The 14013-nt window shown below is 41.1% G+C and overlaps 1 protein-coding gene across 3 annotated transcripts in view; it reads left to right on the top strand.

The window, feature by feature from the left end:
- The window catches only part of rtkna (rhotekin a), a 69351-nt gene that overhangs the window by 11340 nt on the left and 43998 nt on the right, over window positions 1-14013 (top strand). Inside the window, exon 1 of one of the 3 annotated variants that reach the window (XM_074670535.1) lies at window positions 9083-9962. The exons of the other annotated variants lie outside the window; for them this stretch is intronic. Within the exon in view, the coding sequence (XP_074526636.1) occupies window positions 9867-9962 (96 nt within the window). The 5' untranslated portion in view covers window positions 9083-9866. Of the gene's footprint in view, window positions 1-9082; window positions 9963-14013 lie in introns of those variants that run through there. 3 annotated transcript variants of the gene reach the window in all.

The following is a 14013-nucleotide window of genomic DNA, read 5'->3' as shown; positions in this document are numbered from 1 at the left end:
CTGCTGATTCAGCGATTCTTTTTATCATGTCTAGAGCTACTTGGCTATTATTGCCTGTACTTCAAGAATCTGATGAGGATCGGTTTGATAGATGTTCCAAAATGTAGATTTGGATGCTTTGTAATTTTGGTGCTGAGGTTGTGCAAGATGCCATGAATGCACATAGATGCTTAGGGATGGGAATTGATAAGATTTTGTCAATACTGATGCCCTTATCGATTCTGCTTGCTCTGCTTGATCTGATTCTTTATCGATTCCCTTATCAATTCCTGTTGTGAATTTTCTTGGTACAAAAAGTAGCTTTACAGGTTTTCTGTGTTAACAACATTTAATTGAGTTTATACTGTAAGTGAATAAAATGTAATTGGTCCCTGAGTTTGGATATTTCTGGGCATAATTATACAGAAACAGGTAAAAATTACACACAATGTGGCGTTGATGTACTGTGTTGTAATATATTAATAATTAAAGTAGGCCATCTAGTGTCTCAAAGTGATAATAGCAATGGTTTAAGTTGTTTGGAAGCTTTCTGCAGTTATGAAGTCAGCCATGAGCCTTTCATTAGCCTGGTGGCTTTTGACATTTGAGATTCTCAGTATTTTTTTTCAAAGAGTTGATGTGATATGTTTCTGTGATGAAAGTTGAAATTCTATTCTGAAGCTGTAGTTATACTGATGTATGCTAACTGCTAGCATATCAATGCAGTTTCTCATATATCTTAGCATCAAGCTTGCGCTATTTTGTTATTTTGGTGAATAAGGTGATTTATACCATTTTGAATGTACTGAATATGAATCTCCTGAGAGAGAGTAATGTACATTTCTTTATGAAGTCAGTTCTTCAGAAAAATTTCAAGCTGAAAATCCTGAATCAGAGTTTTCTTGGGAAACATTTTCTAACTGCTAAGCTAAGATAGCTGCAGCAGACTAGTCGACGTAAGGCTCTGCGGCTCCGACACGATGTAAAGAATTGATAAGGGAATCGTTAAGCACAAAGGCTACAATCAATATAGATTGATTGGAACATTTCTTGTCGATTCTTAACAGGAACCGGTTTTCAATCCCCATCCTTATAGATGCTTTCAATTAAATATATAGGGTTCATAAAACACAAATTCCCACTGACCTGTGGATAAAACTTCTAAAAGGATGGTAACTGACTGCAGGTAACTTTGTGAAAAGAGCCAGTTTGCTCTGCTTTGACTAGTCATATACCTCACCATCAAAATATTATCCTTGAAAAATATGTCAAAACAGACACAGCATTCACTGAAAAAAATGCACTTTAAAGATGTCTCCATGCTCTTAATCATGGTTTCAGACCACACAGCAGTGCAGCATTAATTGAAATAATAAATCTAAAAGTCAAGATCATAAAGTAAATTGCATTACATTAATTTGGTTCCCAAATAAAATTGATAAGCCTTACATTATTAATATGATACTAAATCCGATTGAAATTGAGCTATTAATTATGATTATGAAAACAAACTGCCAGACAGCCCTTGTAACAATCATATCAAGAAAATCATAGATAAAAGCATTTGTGGATCATGATAAATACCACATTGAATTTAAGCACAGCTGTCTACACAGGGAGAGGTGCAGAATAAAGCACAGGCATCACAATCAAGACACTTTAGATATACTCAGAAACATAAAAAATTTTAAACTTGGAAATTTGCTCTCTTAACTGTAAAAATAAGTGAAAATAAATAGAGAAAAACAACTGTTTCACAGTTGGCATGCATTTGAATGCAATATTTTCAAGCTTCAACTCCCCAGCTTGGTTTGTGTGACACAAAAGTAAACATGTCAAAACACCTCATTGAGAGCTTAAAAATCCTGTTTGTATTTGTTCTCAGGGTGAGGAGTTTTTAACAAAATTCTTAGCTAATTAACTGTCCAAGGCATCAGCCATGCAAATGCAAACCGGCCTTACAAACTTTATGTAATATGTTTTCAGTTGTCTTGCTGAGAGAGAAGCCTGCTGAAAGTCTTGCTGAGACAGAGGGATGTTTGTTTTGCTGATGACTAAGCGTTTATTGTTTTGACAAAGTTCAACAAAAACTCCGGTCTCCTCTAGAAAGCAAAGTAAACAACCACAATGAACAATTTTATGCCAAATTAAACTCCAACCTGATCTGAATCACTGCTCCCAAACAAACGAGGGGAATAAAAGCAAACATGAGAGGGTTTGGCTGAGATGTCTCTGGTAATGTGGATTAAACAGAATCAATGAGCGGAGTGATTTTCTCATATTGACATCATGCTCAGTACCTTGTTCACTCTGTTATCTCATTAAACTGCCTCTCTCCTCGTGTGTTTGTGCTGAGCAGGAATCAGTAACGTTTAAAGATGTTTTCCCTGTCAGTTTGAGCTACAGTCTCCCCCCTGAAGCCTCCTCTGCAGATGTTTGGACTTTTTATTGCTTCTGCAGACGTTTACATACGAGGCTTCTGTTTTAAATGTTACTGAGGCAGACTTTTACTACAGACAGCAGCCTTTGCTGGAAGCTCTACAAAAACATTTTTCCCGGTCTGGCTGAAATGACCTCAGCGCAAATAAATTCATGTTTTTTGAAGCAAGGCTTTTTATAAATGGAACAATGACTTTTGTTGTGTCTGTCTCTGTCTGTCTGTCTCTTGGTTTTGTATCTTTGTTATGTCTGTTTTTTTCTTTGAAAGAAATTACAGCAAGTTCTTCCTCTTTCTTAGTCTCATTAGAAAATCTGAACACATTGATACAGACACATGTCAGAAAACTATCATTAGTAGCAGTATCTGGTAGAGCACAATGCATCTTTGCCTCTTTTTTGAATTGTGTTGCATGCCTTCCTGTGTTTCTGTGTCTGACCTGCAGAGGGAGCCATTGCTCCATTTCAGCTTCTGCAGCAGCCCAAGAGGAGAGACTCACCTTTACTCTTCTCTTCACCTTTCTGTCAGGGCTTTAACTTTCTCTTTTTATTTACCTTACAGACATTTTAGTAGTTTAACATTTTTAAATACAGAATGAAGAGCTTGTTGTGCACTTCCACTTAAATCCACACACATCTTCCTCTGATTTTGCACATCCCGCACCCCTGAGGGTAGAAATCAATGGAGATGAATTGCTTAACAAGTAAGTTTTCTGCTCGGCTCTTCAGAGTGATGAGATGCTGCAGTCTCCCGTGACCGGCTGAGGTAGCGATCCTGAGAGTCAGCAATGATTCTGGGAAGCTGCCAGAGTACTCTGCTTTTCACATTTTTTCATGTGTGTGTGTGTGCTTGTGTGAGTGAGCACTAGAGCCAGGTTTTCCTTCATTGGTGAGGATAAAACAGAGAAGTAAGATGGTTCCTCAATCCAGGTGCTGAACAGACCCTGTTCTATTATCGCTGATGATAAGTTGGGCGACTCTCCTGCTGCTTTTTTTTTTAAACTAGTAGATGAAGTGTGACACATCCATCCTGTTCTTTAATTTCCAGGAGAAGAAGAGTACCAGCTGTATGATTTGTGTGTTTATGCTCTGCATCATTTCCCGCATACTCAGGTTAAGATCGTGTATCTGGAGCAGAACGTTCTTAACAAAATGCATCATGATAACACCCTCTGTGTCTAATCTAAAAGAAGAGTAAGATCAGTCACTGACTCACCTAATAACAAGGTAGACACTGGCTGAGATTTACTGATGTCATTAGAGCGTCTCTGTGTCAGAGTTATGACTGTGTGGCTGTCAGCGCAGGTTTGTCATGCTCCATAACAGAGAAGTGGTGACCTCCAGGGGGATTTCTCCGCTGATACGTCTGGTTTCACAGCTCCTCACAAACGGCTGTCGTCACGCCAAGCAGATGTGACCCCGCGCCTGCCATAACACAGCCGTGTAATCCAAGTCCTGTGATATTCAAATCTTTTGAGGCCAAGTCTTTTTCAAGCAGGGGAACTTTCCAAATGTTTCTGGTTTGCCAGTCTGTTGCTATTTTATCACCCCAAATTTTTTCACAACAGCAAACAGGAACAGAAGTTTTATGTTATCCATTTATAGCTAAGTTTGAGATCTTTGTGTACTTCCTTTGCTTTATGATGCTAATCTAAGCGTGTTTGAACATGTCTTATGTCAAATAGAAACCCAAACTGATAAGTTTATCTGAGGTTTAAAAAAAAATGAAAGCAAAAACACAGATAATTCTCCAAGAGGAAGTTAAGTCTTCACATTGTTCCTGTTTTTTAAAGACAAACCCAAAAAACTTCATTAAGGATGACAAGAAGCTGCTAATTCACACATTCAAGAGGTCATAGAGGGTACATTTTTGACAATTATGTTAAAAATCTTTATGGATACTCAGTCAGATGAGGGGTATCCTTTTCCCCCTTCCTGTTTTTTTTGTACTGTCAACCCTGTTAGAGTGTAAAAATACTCTGTATTTACCATCTGTGTGAAACATCTGACAATGTTTTCTTGTCAGATCATGATCAGACAAACAAACCAAAATCAGCTGCATTTGTTGCCTATCATTTTGTGGGTGTTTGTGTTTGCTATGTTCTCATGATTCACAGTGTTTGTTGACGCCTTAATGTGTTTTTTTAGGTGTGTGTGTGTGTGTGTGTGTGTGTGTGTGTGTGTGTGTGTGTGTGTGTGTGTGTGTGTGTGTGTGCGCGTGTGTGTGTGTGTGTGTGTGTGTGTGTGTGTGTGTGTGTGTGTGTGTGTGTGTGTGTGTGTAGCTCTTTCTGGGTGAGTAGGAGTCATCTGTGGGTGGGGCTTAGTTTTCAGCTTGCGTCTAGATGACAGTCGGGGTGCTTTGTTGTGGTTTGGGGCCCAGCTGGCCTGGGGCCCTCTCTCGTGTTTCCCTGCACAGCTATGCTACACTGTTCGCAAGACTAAAGTTAGCTTTTGACCCATTAACACAGACTCTACAATGAGACACAGACTCTTAAGAAATACAGCTCAAACATGTCAGTGCTATCTGCTGGTGAAATCTTGATAGTAACATTTGTACAGTAATTGTCTGCGTGTTATAACAGTTTTTAAAGTATCACACAAACCCTCTTAGTGTTGCTCCTGTTTCCAGATTGATATTTTGTTTGGTGAATAGTTTTAGTGTCATTCTTTACAGATAGGGTCTTTTTTGTGTAATTTTGTCTTTATACTAAGGATCCCACTGATCAGATCTTGGTATCAGATATCGGTCTGATACTGACTCAGACATTTACATCAAATATCAGTCACAGAGGGCCAGTCCATAATTGTCCAAAATCTATTTAACTCAGTTCTGTGCTCTCCTGTGCTTACAACAACCATGTATCAGTGTCCTCCATGCCATTTTTGGCATTTGCATTTTTGCTAGGCAGAGCAGAAATAGCTAAAGCTTATTTGGACTGCAAAGTTAGCTAGTATGATGGTTTAAGATGCTGTCTGATGTATTTGTTCTATAACCAGTCATGTCATCAACAAATCTCATCAGCAGACCATCTGTTTAGTTATCACAACAATTACACACAATGATTTAAAAAAATAAAGACATATTCTTCTTTTTTTTTTTTTTTTTTTGTTTACCGCTTGTTTGATCATCTGAAATCTTGTTTTCATTTTACAATATAAGCCTTGCCAAATTGGATCTAGGAAGTATGTTACAAATATAGAATAATCACCATCAATATGATAACTGAATAATGACCCTCAAAGGTCCAATATTCTGCTCTTTTTCTGCAGTTTAATATGTATCATTGATGTCTTCCTGAAATGGTAGTAACATGTTTTGGTCCAAAAAGCCAATAAATCAAGCACAGCAGCATTGTTTCCAGGCTCTCATAGCCCCTCTGTTCAGAATGCTCTGATTTAGTGGGCGTGACCTTCATATGTAAATGAGTCACCGCTGATACTGCCCCGCTCTTCAGCGTCACTGAGAGCAGCGCCACGAGCTCCGAGTGCACAATGTTTAGAAAACAGCGTAGCTCATTTACCGTAACATTACAGGCTAAAACAACAGGGTAACAGCAGCTAAAGTTAGCATCCTGAAGCTAACACAGAGACAGGGGGGACACTGAGGAAAAGCTCTTACATATGCTCCACAGCACACAGCATTTAAAATACTCACATTTCCAGGATCCCAGTTTTGTTGGCGGATGGTTGGTAATGCGCCTGGATTCAGGACCAGTCTATTCGCTAGCCCTCTGTTGTACTGTCCAAAGTTGGAAAAGCAGTCGGCCAGAAGTGACTAGCACATACATGCACAGTTTTACTGAGTGTAGCTGTCACATTTCCTTGATAAATGAACTCTAGACACTTAGTCTTGTCTTCTTTCAAGATGTGAAGCTTGTGCATGGAACTATGTGGCTGTTTACAGCCAAAAACAGAGCTGTGATGGCTCTTTAACTTTGGCAAGAGTAGGCAGGGGAGAGGGTTCAGGGGTATCTGCTCTGGTGGACCAATCAGGTCAGACTTGCTCCTGATTGGTCAAAAAATAGAATAGCTGACGTCAGCAAATCCCCATATTCCAAACAGCTCATTTTAGGTCAGGATTTTACATTCACAAGTACTACTAAGTACAGGTTTTGTCATTAAATATCACATTTTGTGGGCTGGGAGGAAAGCCAAAGACCCACAAATTTCACTAAAAGACTTAATAAAGTGATTTTTGCATGAAATGGGACCTTTAACAATGAATTTTAACCTGAGAAAATAAGTGCAACTCTTTCACACTCATCTCATCTTGAAGCCTCACACAGAAGGAAATGGTGTAAAGAAAAACATGTCATCAATGCTCTTTCTATCCTTCCTATGTTGTCCGATGTATCATCGCAGACTGACAGGGTACTGTTCAGCTCTGGCTCCAGTTTGTTTCCTTCAGCTGATTAGGTTTAAGAGGAAGGAAGTTATCAGTATTTCTCCACACATCCGTCCCAAAATAAGAAAACACACCGGCTATTGTTTTGAAAGCAATACAACCCCTTCAGAACTTATTATGCAACTCTGCGTGTTTGTTTTCCAAAAGTCCAAAGTTTCTAATCTCTTGGTGTCGCAGGTGATTTATTGCAGTGTTTTGCTCCCTGCTCCTGTTTCCACCTCAGCATTAGCACCAGATTAACTGACTTTGTAATTCATTACTTTCACTCACTCTTTCCCTCATGGCAGCCAATTAGCACACCTGGCTTCGCTACAGTTAGACCAAGTCTTTAGCCACGAGCTGCTGAAGCATTGCTCCATCGGTGCTTGATCACCCTTTAACAAAAACAAAATCCCAGCCAGGCCTGAAGCTGTTGGGCTTTTCCGCCCTCTAAACACCTGATTTTGACTTGTCCTCTGTGGCTCCCGGCCAAGGATCTGTGATGATCAGTGTTTGAGCTGGTCGCCCGCCTACCTGCCAGCCTGCCAGCCTCCCAACGTGCCCTGTCATTTAGATAATAGCTGTTTTCTGTCTGCTTCTTTTCAGCCTGGAGGCTTTGTCATGAGGTGTCTGTTGAATTGTACAGAGATTTCCCTGCAGCATGGGGACGCTGCAGGTGTAATAAGAGAGACTAAACGGATTATGTAGGTTCAGGAAAATGAGCTGTTGTCACGTTTCTTATTCATTCTCTATAAAACACTGACATAAACCAAGAAAGGTAAGCCCAGTTGAACAGGTTTAAAGAGTTTATATTCTTGGTTAAGTGAAAATTTCTCAGTGCAGCTGCGTACAGGATCCACTTTCAGAGTGACTATTACAGACTGCACAAACACTCATACTCACACAGACTTTCGCAGACTAGTTGGATGTTCAGCAAGCCCTCTCCCTCTGTGCATTCACCTCAACTATTTCTCCTTCCACCTCCAGAACAATAAATCTCCTCTCTGGGTGTGAGTATGTTGCTGTGTGCGACAGATTAGTCGGGTGATTTAAACTCTTAGGGTGGAGGCTTTTCTTGGGGAAATGACCCAGGCAGCTTTGCTACCAGCACCCCTGGCTGCTCTCTGCCTCTCCTTGAAGGTGAAAGGGATTTTTTTTTTTTACAGATCCTATGTTTTCACTGTTTTCCTGAGTGAAGAAGTTTTGAGAACATGCCTTTAGAGTGATGGGGAGTCATATGGGTATTTGAGTGGAGAGGAGTGGTCTTAAAAGTGATGTAAAATCCTAATATTTTTTCTCTAACTGTAAAAAAAGTAAGGGGTGATACTTTTCTCAGGGACTAGCTTTTGAAATCAGGGACTCTCTGAAATCCCCCCGTGTGTCGCTGAATGCCAGAAGAATGTGTGTTGTAATTCATGCGCCTTAGCGAGCAGTGCGCCATGTGACGCCGGTTTCCTGGAGAGGGGTGGGCTTGTGGTTTGCCTTGCTTATTCTCATCCACGACTCACACCGAGTGATACGCACACACATTACACACGTGCTCTCCCTTCCTCCCCTTCGCTCTCTCTCATTTACACACTCACACACACACAAACACAAACACACAGCTGTTTGCGGTCCAGGAGTGACGCGCTGGAGAGGGGAACAGGATGAGAGTTTGAATCTCTGTTCGCCGTGTTTGTTCTGAGGAGGTTGTCTGTCTGCACACCACTTTTCCCACAGCACCAAAGCGGAAGCATCAGTCCAGTTTATGTCTGAGACTCACATGGAGTAAACTTTTGGATTCTCTTCTTTTGAGGACAGAGGAAACTGACGACCAAACAACTGAGAGGAGACTTTTTTTCTTATCAGAAAGGACATTTCTCCCCATTTAAAAATTATCCTCGTATTTTTGTTCAGTGATCTCACTACTTAACATTAAGTTTGCGCATCATCTGGATGCTCAAATTTTGGTTGGATTAGGTAAGGTTTTTTGGGAGGGTCTTAAATAAATATTTCAAAGCTTAAGTAATAAAAGATTGAAGCGATCTGTGATACCAAGGACCTGAGCCATGAAATATGTATTCACATTCGCCAAATGTCTGTGACCCCCTGACCTACTAAGCTTCACATTTTACTTTACAAATGCATGTGCGCGTTCGTTTGATCTTTGTGGATTACAGCATCGCTTTGCCTCTGAATCAGGATTTCTAATTGAATCTTTTGTTGTGTTATGATTATGGTAATTATGGTAATTAATGGGAAGCCAGTCAGATTTTCTCATTCAGCTTGGTGTTAGAAATCAACTTTTGGTGTTAATTTGTGCTCTCGCCCTCCCGACGAGCGCCAGCTGACACGCTTATAATTTCTCCATTTATTATCAGCCTATAAAAAAAGAACAAAGCACCCACCCTGCTCCGCCTGTGTGGAGCTGTGGTATTTGCTATTTATTTGTTTAAAGGGTGTGTGGGCTCCTACAGTAATCTCTCCCTCTGTTTTCCCCTCTTTCTCCTCTTAAAAAGTTCATTACCATCACCAGAGACGCGTCGTAGGGGTTAATGCAACACTGAGTCGGGGCGCGTCAGGGCGCACACAGTGGACTAGTTGTGTCGATCACTCCCGCAGAGGCGATGCCCTTTTGTGGAGAGGTCTCTTGTCACACAGAGGACAGACGGCATTCACAGTTGGGACACAGGGATACAAAGAGGAGGAGTGCATTTTAAAGGACTCCATTCTTCCCCCGCTACCGCTGGGTGTTGACTGTGGGCGTTTGAGAGGATCTTTGTTGCCCTGAGAGAAAGTAGGGAAGAAGAAGAATACGCGCCGTGGACGGGCTGGGGGATTTTTATGGAGAGGGTTATTACAGTGCAGGCTGTGCTGTCACCCAAACCTCCTCTGTCTGCTTTCCAGGGGCGGCTGTCTTGTTTTGGATAACTTTTACGCATCGCTTTACGCACTGATCGCACGAGCCGTAACTTATAAGGACTGTGTCATGATAAAGTATCTCTCCCCGGTACCTGCGGGATAGCTTTCTGAAGTGGATCGTTAACTCTAATAGGGAGTCACTTTGTGGATATCTGTGTGAAGGATGCCACTGGATTCACTTGCAAACATGGAGGAAAAACTGTGGATACTGGAGGATCTGAACATGATGTACATCCGTCAGATTGCACTGAGTTTACAGGTAAAAGTTTGTTCTATTAGTTCACCATGTGTCATCTCTGAGACCCTGTACATGTTTATTTCACTCACATTTACACGCTAGTCGCCAGTTTTACTCATTCTCAACGTTATGGGGTGTGTCAGTGGAAGAAATATGTGTGAGATCATGTCTGAGACTGTTTTGCTTTAATGTTCCTGATTGATAGACAACCCACCCTGTACACAAGCAGCCTCACCAAGGACTGAACTCTTTTTAAAAACCCTCCTGTAGCATAGTGCTTCACTGTGCTCGCTGTCTGTGTCTGCAGCTGTGCCTCAGCATGTTGTAAAGTTTACACAGGGGTTGGTTGAAGAATCTTTCTGTGTGACAAACAAGTGGAGCAGACACTGGTGTGGTCTCCCCATTTGCAGATGGCAACGCTCTCTCTGACAGCAAACAGAAAACAACGCTGCATGCCATCCATCTTTCACTCTCTGCGTCTCCCTTTCCCACTGTGGGTTCACACACAGTCCACAGCTGCACATATGGGCCTCATAAGTCCCAATGGGAATGTGTGTGTGTGTTTGTGTGAAGGCAAGGGTTGTGTTCCTAAGAAGGACAGTACCACAAAGGTTTATCATAGCTGGAAAATCCAACCACCTCTTTTTTTAAATCTCCTAAATCTCTTTTTTTTCAGAGTAAAAAGCTAAAAAAAAGTGTGTCTCTCATCCTGAATCAAGTTCAAGGGAAGATTAGACACATGCTCATTGGAAATGATACAAGAATTTCAAAGGAAAACTTTAACAAACTTTATTTTCTGGCCTCATAATCCAAAAAAGATTAAGGCTGTCTGTGCTGCAGCTGTTCCGAGGTGTAAAAAAATGAGACCATTTCTTTCTCACTATGTCAAAGGAAATCCAGTCCAAAAGGCCCTCAGCTGTGTGACATCAGGGGTGTCGGAGAGGTGATATCCCTCGCTGGTGTGCTGTACCTGCCAGCAGTCTGGCATGGTGTTCATAAATGAGGTGTTTTCTTTGTTTATCTACCTGTGCCAAGTGTTGTGGAGCGTGCCAGGTGTCTGGTTTTATCAAATAAGAGAAATGTGACCACAGGATAAACCTCTCTTTTTGCCAGCTGCGACATGTGCAAAGGATAATGTATTCTCCTTCTCATTCTCTGATGCTTTCTGTGTCCCACTTATTTAACTCTAGTGTCTTGTGTTTTAGAGCACAATGTGTGAATGATTTCTGTGAAAGGGGTTTTTTGGCGCCTGTGGGATGAAATGCACTATACAAACCAGCAATCACGAGGTTTACCAACAAGTTTATGGGGCACAAAATCGGCATATTAGATCCTGTTACCACAACTTCTTTGATGTAGAGACTTGTTTACAGCGTGGACGTAGACTGAAAAATGGTGCTTTGTGTGAATATTGAATCTTGGGTATTTAAAGTGGAATGCTGATAACATGCAGGACATTTTCTGTCTCAGCATCTTTGTGCATTCAAGCGCTGTTTGTGCCTGTTGTTTCTCTGAATGCAGTTGCAAAAGCAGGATGCATTGTAACAGGATGATGAGCCTCAGTTTTGCCTGTGTGGGAAACTCCCTCCTCTGCAGGCGAGAGTTCAGAGGTCAGGGCTGGCTGTAGAGAAGCATTACTCTGCAACTATTTCAGTTAGTCGTCCTCATCTTAAACTTGGGAGTATTTTTGCAGGTAAACACGCACTTGTTTGCTCACATGCCCCCTCACTCAGCCTCGCCTCCTTCCCCTCATGTCTCCTCTGCCTGGGTGGGTTTATGAGACAGGGATTCTTTGTATGTTGCTGAGCTGCACAGTGTAACTGTAATTTCAGCCAGCTATGGATGAGTTTGCCCAAGGGTGTTTTCTTAAAGCCCTGTTGGGACGACTTGCAGTTATTACACTGTAAACCCTTTCCTCTCCTTTTCTTTCAACCTGCAGCGACATTTTTCTGAAAGCATTCCCCACCCATCACACAAGAAGAATCACACATACTGTTTATGTATTTATAGCATTCATAGATCTTGTTTTTGTTCTCCAGTAGACATCTCAGAAAGTATCTGTTGTTGGAAAAGAAATTTTAAAAGGTAGAGACCATGCATGTCTTGAGGCTCCAGCATTCCTTAGGCGTGCATAATTGCTGTGTCAGGAGAGCAGAGAGAGCAGCCATTGTGTTATTTTCAAGCTCAGTAGGAAGTAACATTTCTGCTCTTCAGGTTTTAACAAGTCTGTTACCAAAGGAGTGAGTGCATTCCTGCCTCAAATGCGCTCTTCTTCCATCTTTCCCGCCGCCAAAAAAAGAGTCACCACTGCACTGCTTTTTCTGAGTCACACATGCAAAGTGGAAAAGGCATTTGGCCCCTTGAGCACAGGAAGAGAGGTGGCCGATGGGAGACAGGAAATGGTCTGGTGTAATTACTGTTTCCCACCAGGAACAACAAACATGATGTCATTGAACTCACTGCCGTTTATGGACACATGAACACACCATTTCCTGTCACCAGAATCAGATTAACACTCTTTTTTTTATCATGTTCACTTTGATTTCCTTGTCTTTCCCTCTTCCTTCCATGGGTTTCAGGCTTCTCCTCATGCCCTGTCCCCTTCACCCCCCTGATACCCAGAGGGCCGTAGATGGACACTTTCTCTCTGGTCTAATTTTAGCTGCAGACGGGGCTCCAAATCCATTTATCATTGCTCTGCCAGGGTTTAATCTTGACATTTCTGAAGGGGTTTTATGTCAGAAAAACAGGATCTGTCTTCAGGATATTGCTCTGTAACTCAGTCATTGTTTTTGAAAGTACAATACTGCCTCCACATGAGATCTTTATTGGAGCTTGATTTGCCTTGTTGTGCTCAACTTTGGGTGTTAAGCTGCTGAAACTGCCCTGGCTGCTACGGCTCATACCACTGATACCACCTGATTAGAAAAATAAGAGACTCTATGTCAGCATCACACTGCAAATGTTGTTTTGAGTTGAAACTTTTAAAGAGTAGGGATGGGAATCGAAAAAAACGGTTCCTGTTGAGAACCGATAAGAAATGTTTCAGTCCATCGATATCGTTAGCCTTTGTGCTTAATGATTCCCTTATCAATTCTTTACATTGTGCCGGAGGCCTTACGTCTACTAGTCTGCTGTAGCTATCTTAGCTTAGCAGTTAGATAACGTTTCCCGAGAAAACTCTGATTCAGGATTTTCAGCTGGAAGTTTTACTGAAGAACTGTCTTCATAAAGAAATGTTCATTACTCTCTCTCAGGAGATTCATATTCAGTACATTCAAAATGGTAGAAATCACCTTATTTATCAAAATAACAAAATAGCGCAAGCTTGATGCTAACGTATATGGAAAACTGCATTGAAATGCTAGCAGTTAGCATACATCAGTGAAACTTCAGCTTCAGAATAGAATTTCAACTTTCGTCACAGAAACATATCACATCAACTCTTTGTAAAAAATACTGAGAATTTCAAATGTCAGAAGCTAACAGGCTAATGAAAGGCTCATGGCTGACTTCATAACTACAGAAAGCTTCTAAACAACTTAAACCATTGCTATAACCACTTTGAGACACTAGATGGCCTACTTGAATTATTCATGTATTACAACCCAGTTCATCAACGTCACATTGTGTGTAATTTTTACCTGTTTCTGTATAATTATGCCCAGAAATATCTAGACTCAGGGACCAATTACATTTTATTCACTTACAGTATAAACTTAATTAAATGTTGTTTACACAGAAAACCTGTAAAGCTACTTTTTGAACCAAGAAAATTCACAACAGGAATCGATCAAGAATCAGATCGATAAGCAGAATCGATAAGGGCATCGGTATTGACAAAATCTTATCAATTCCCATCCCTATTAAAGAGACACTGAAATAGTTCAAAGTTCACAATTGAAATCTGCTATCTGTTCTGTTGTGTATCAGATGAACTGAGCAAGTGTTTTGCTCCTTCAGTTTGACGTTGAGCAGCATTTCCTGTAACACTGCGTGGCCCCTGAAGATATTCTGCTGTAAATTAGGATGATTTATTGCATTTTTCATGTATTATATGTCTTAACTTTTA

Source organism: Halichoeres trimaculatus, unplaced genomic scaffold (assembly GCF_033239565.1).
Source record: "Halichoeres trimaculatus isolate MK-OKI-2021-1 unplaced genomic scaffold, fHalTri1.1 fHalTri1_scaffold_5, whole genome shotgun sequence".
Lineage (NCBI taxonomy): Eukaryota > Metazoa > Chordata > Actinopteri > Labriformes > Labridae > Halichoeres > Halichoeres trimaculatus.
Note: the sequence above shows the minus strand (reverse complement) of the source record. Positions and strands in the feature narration are given on the sequence as shown.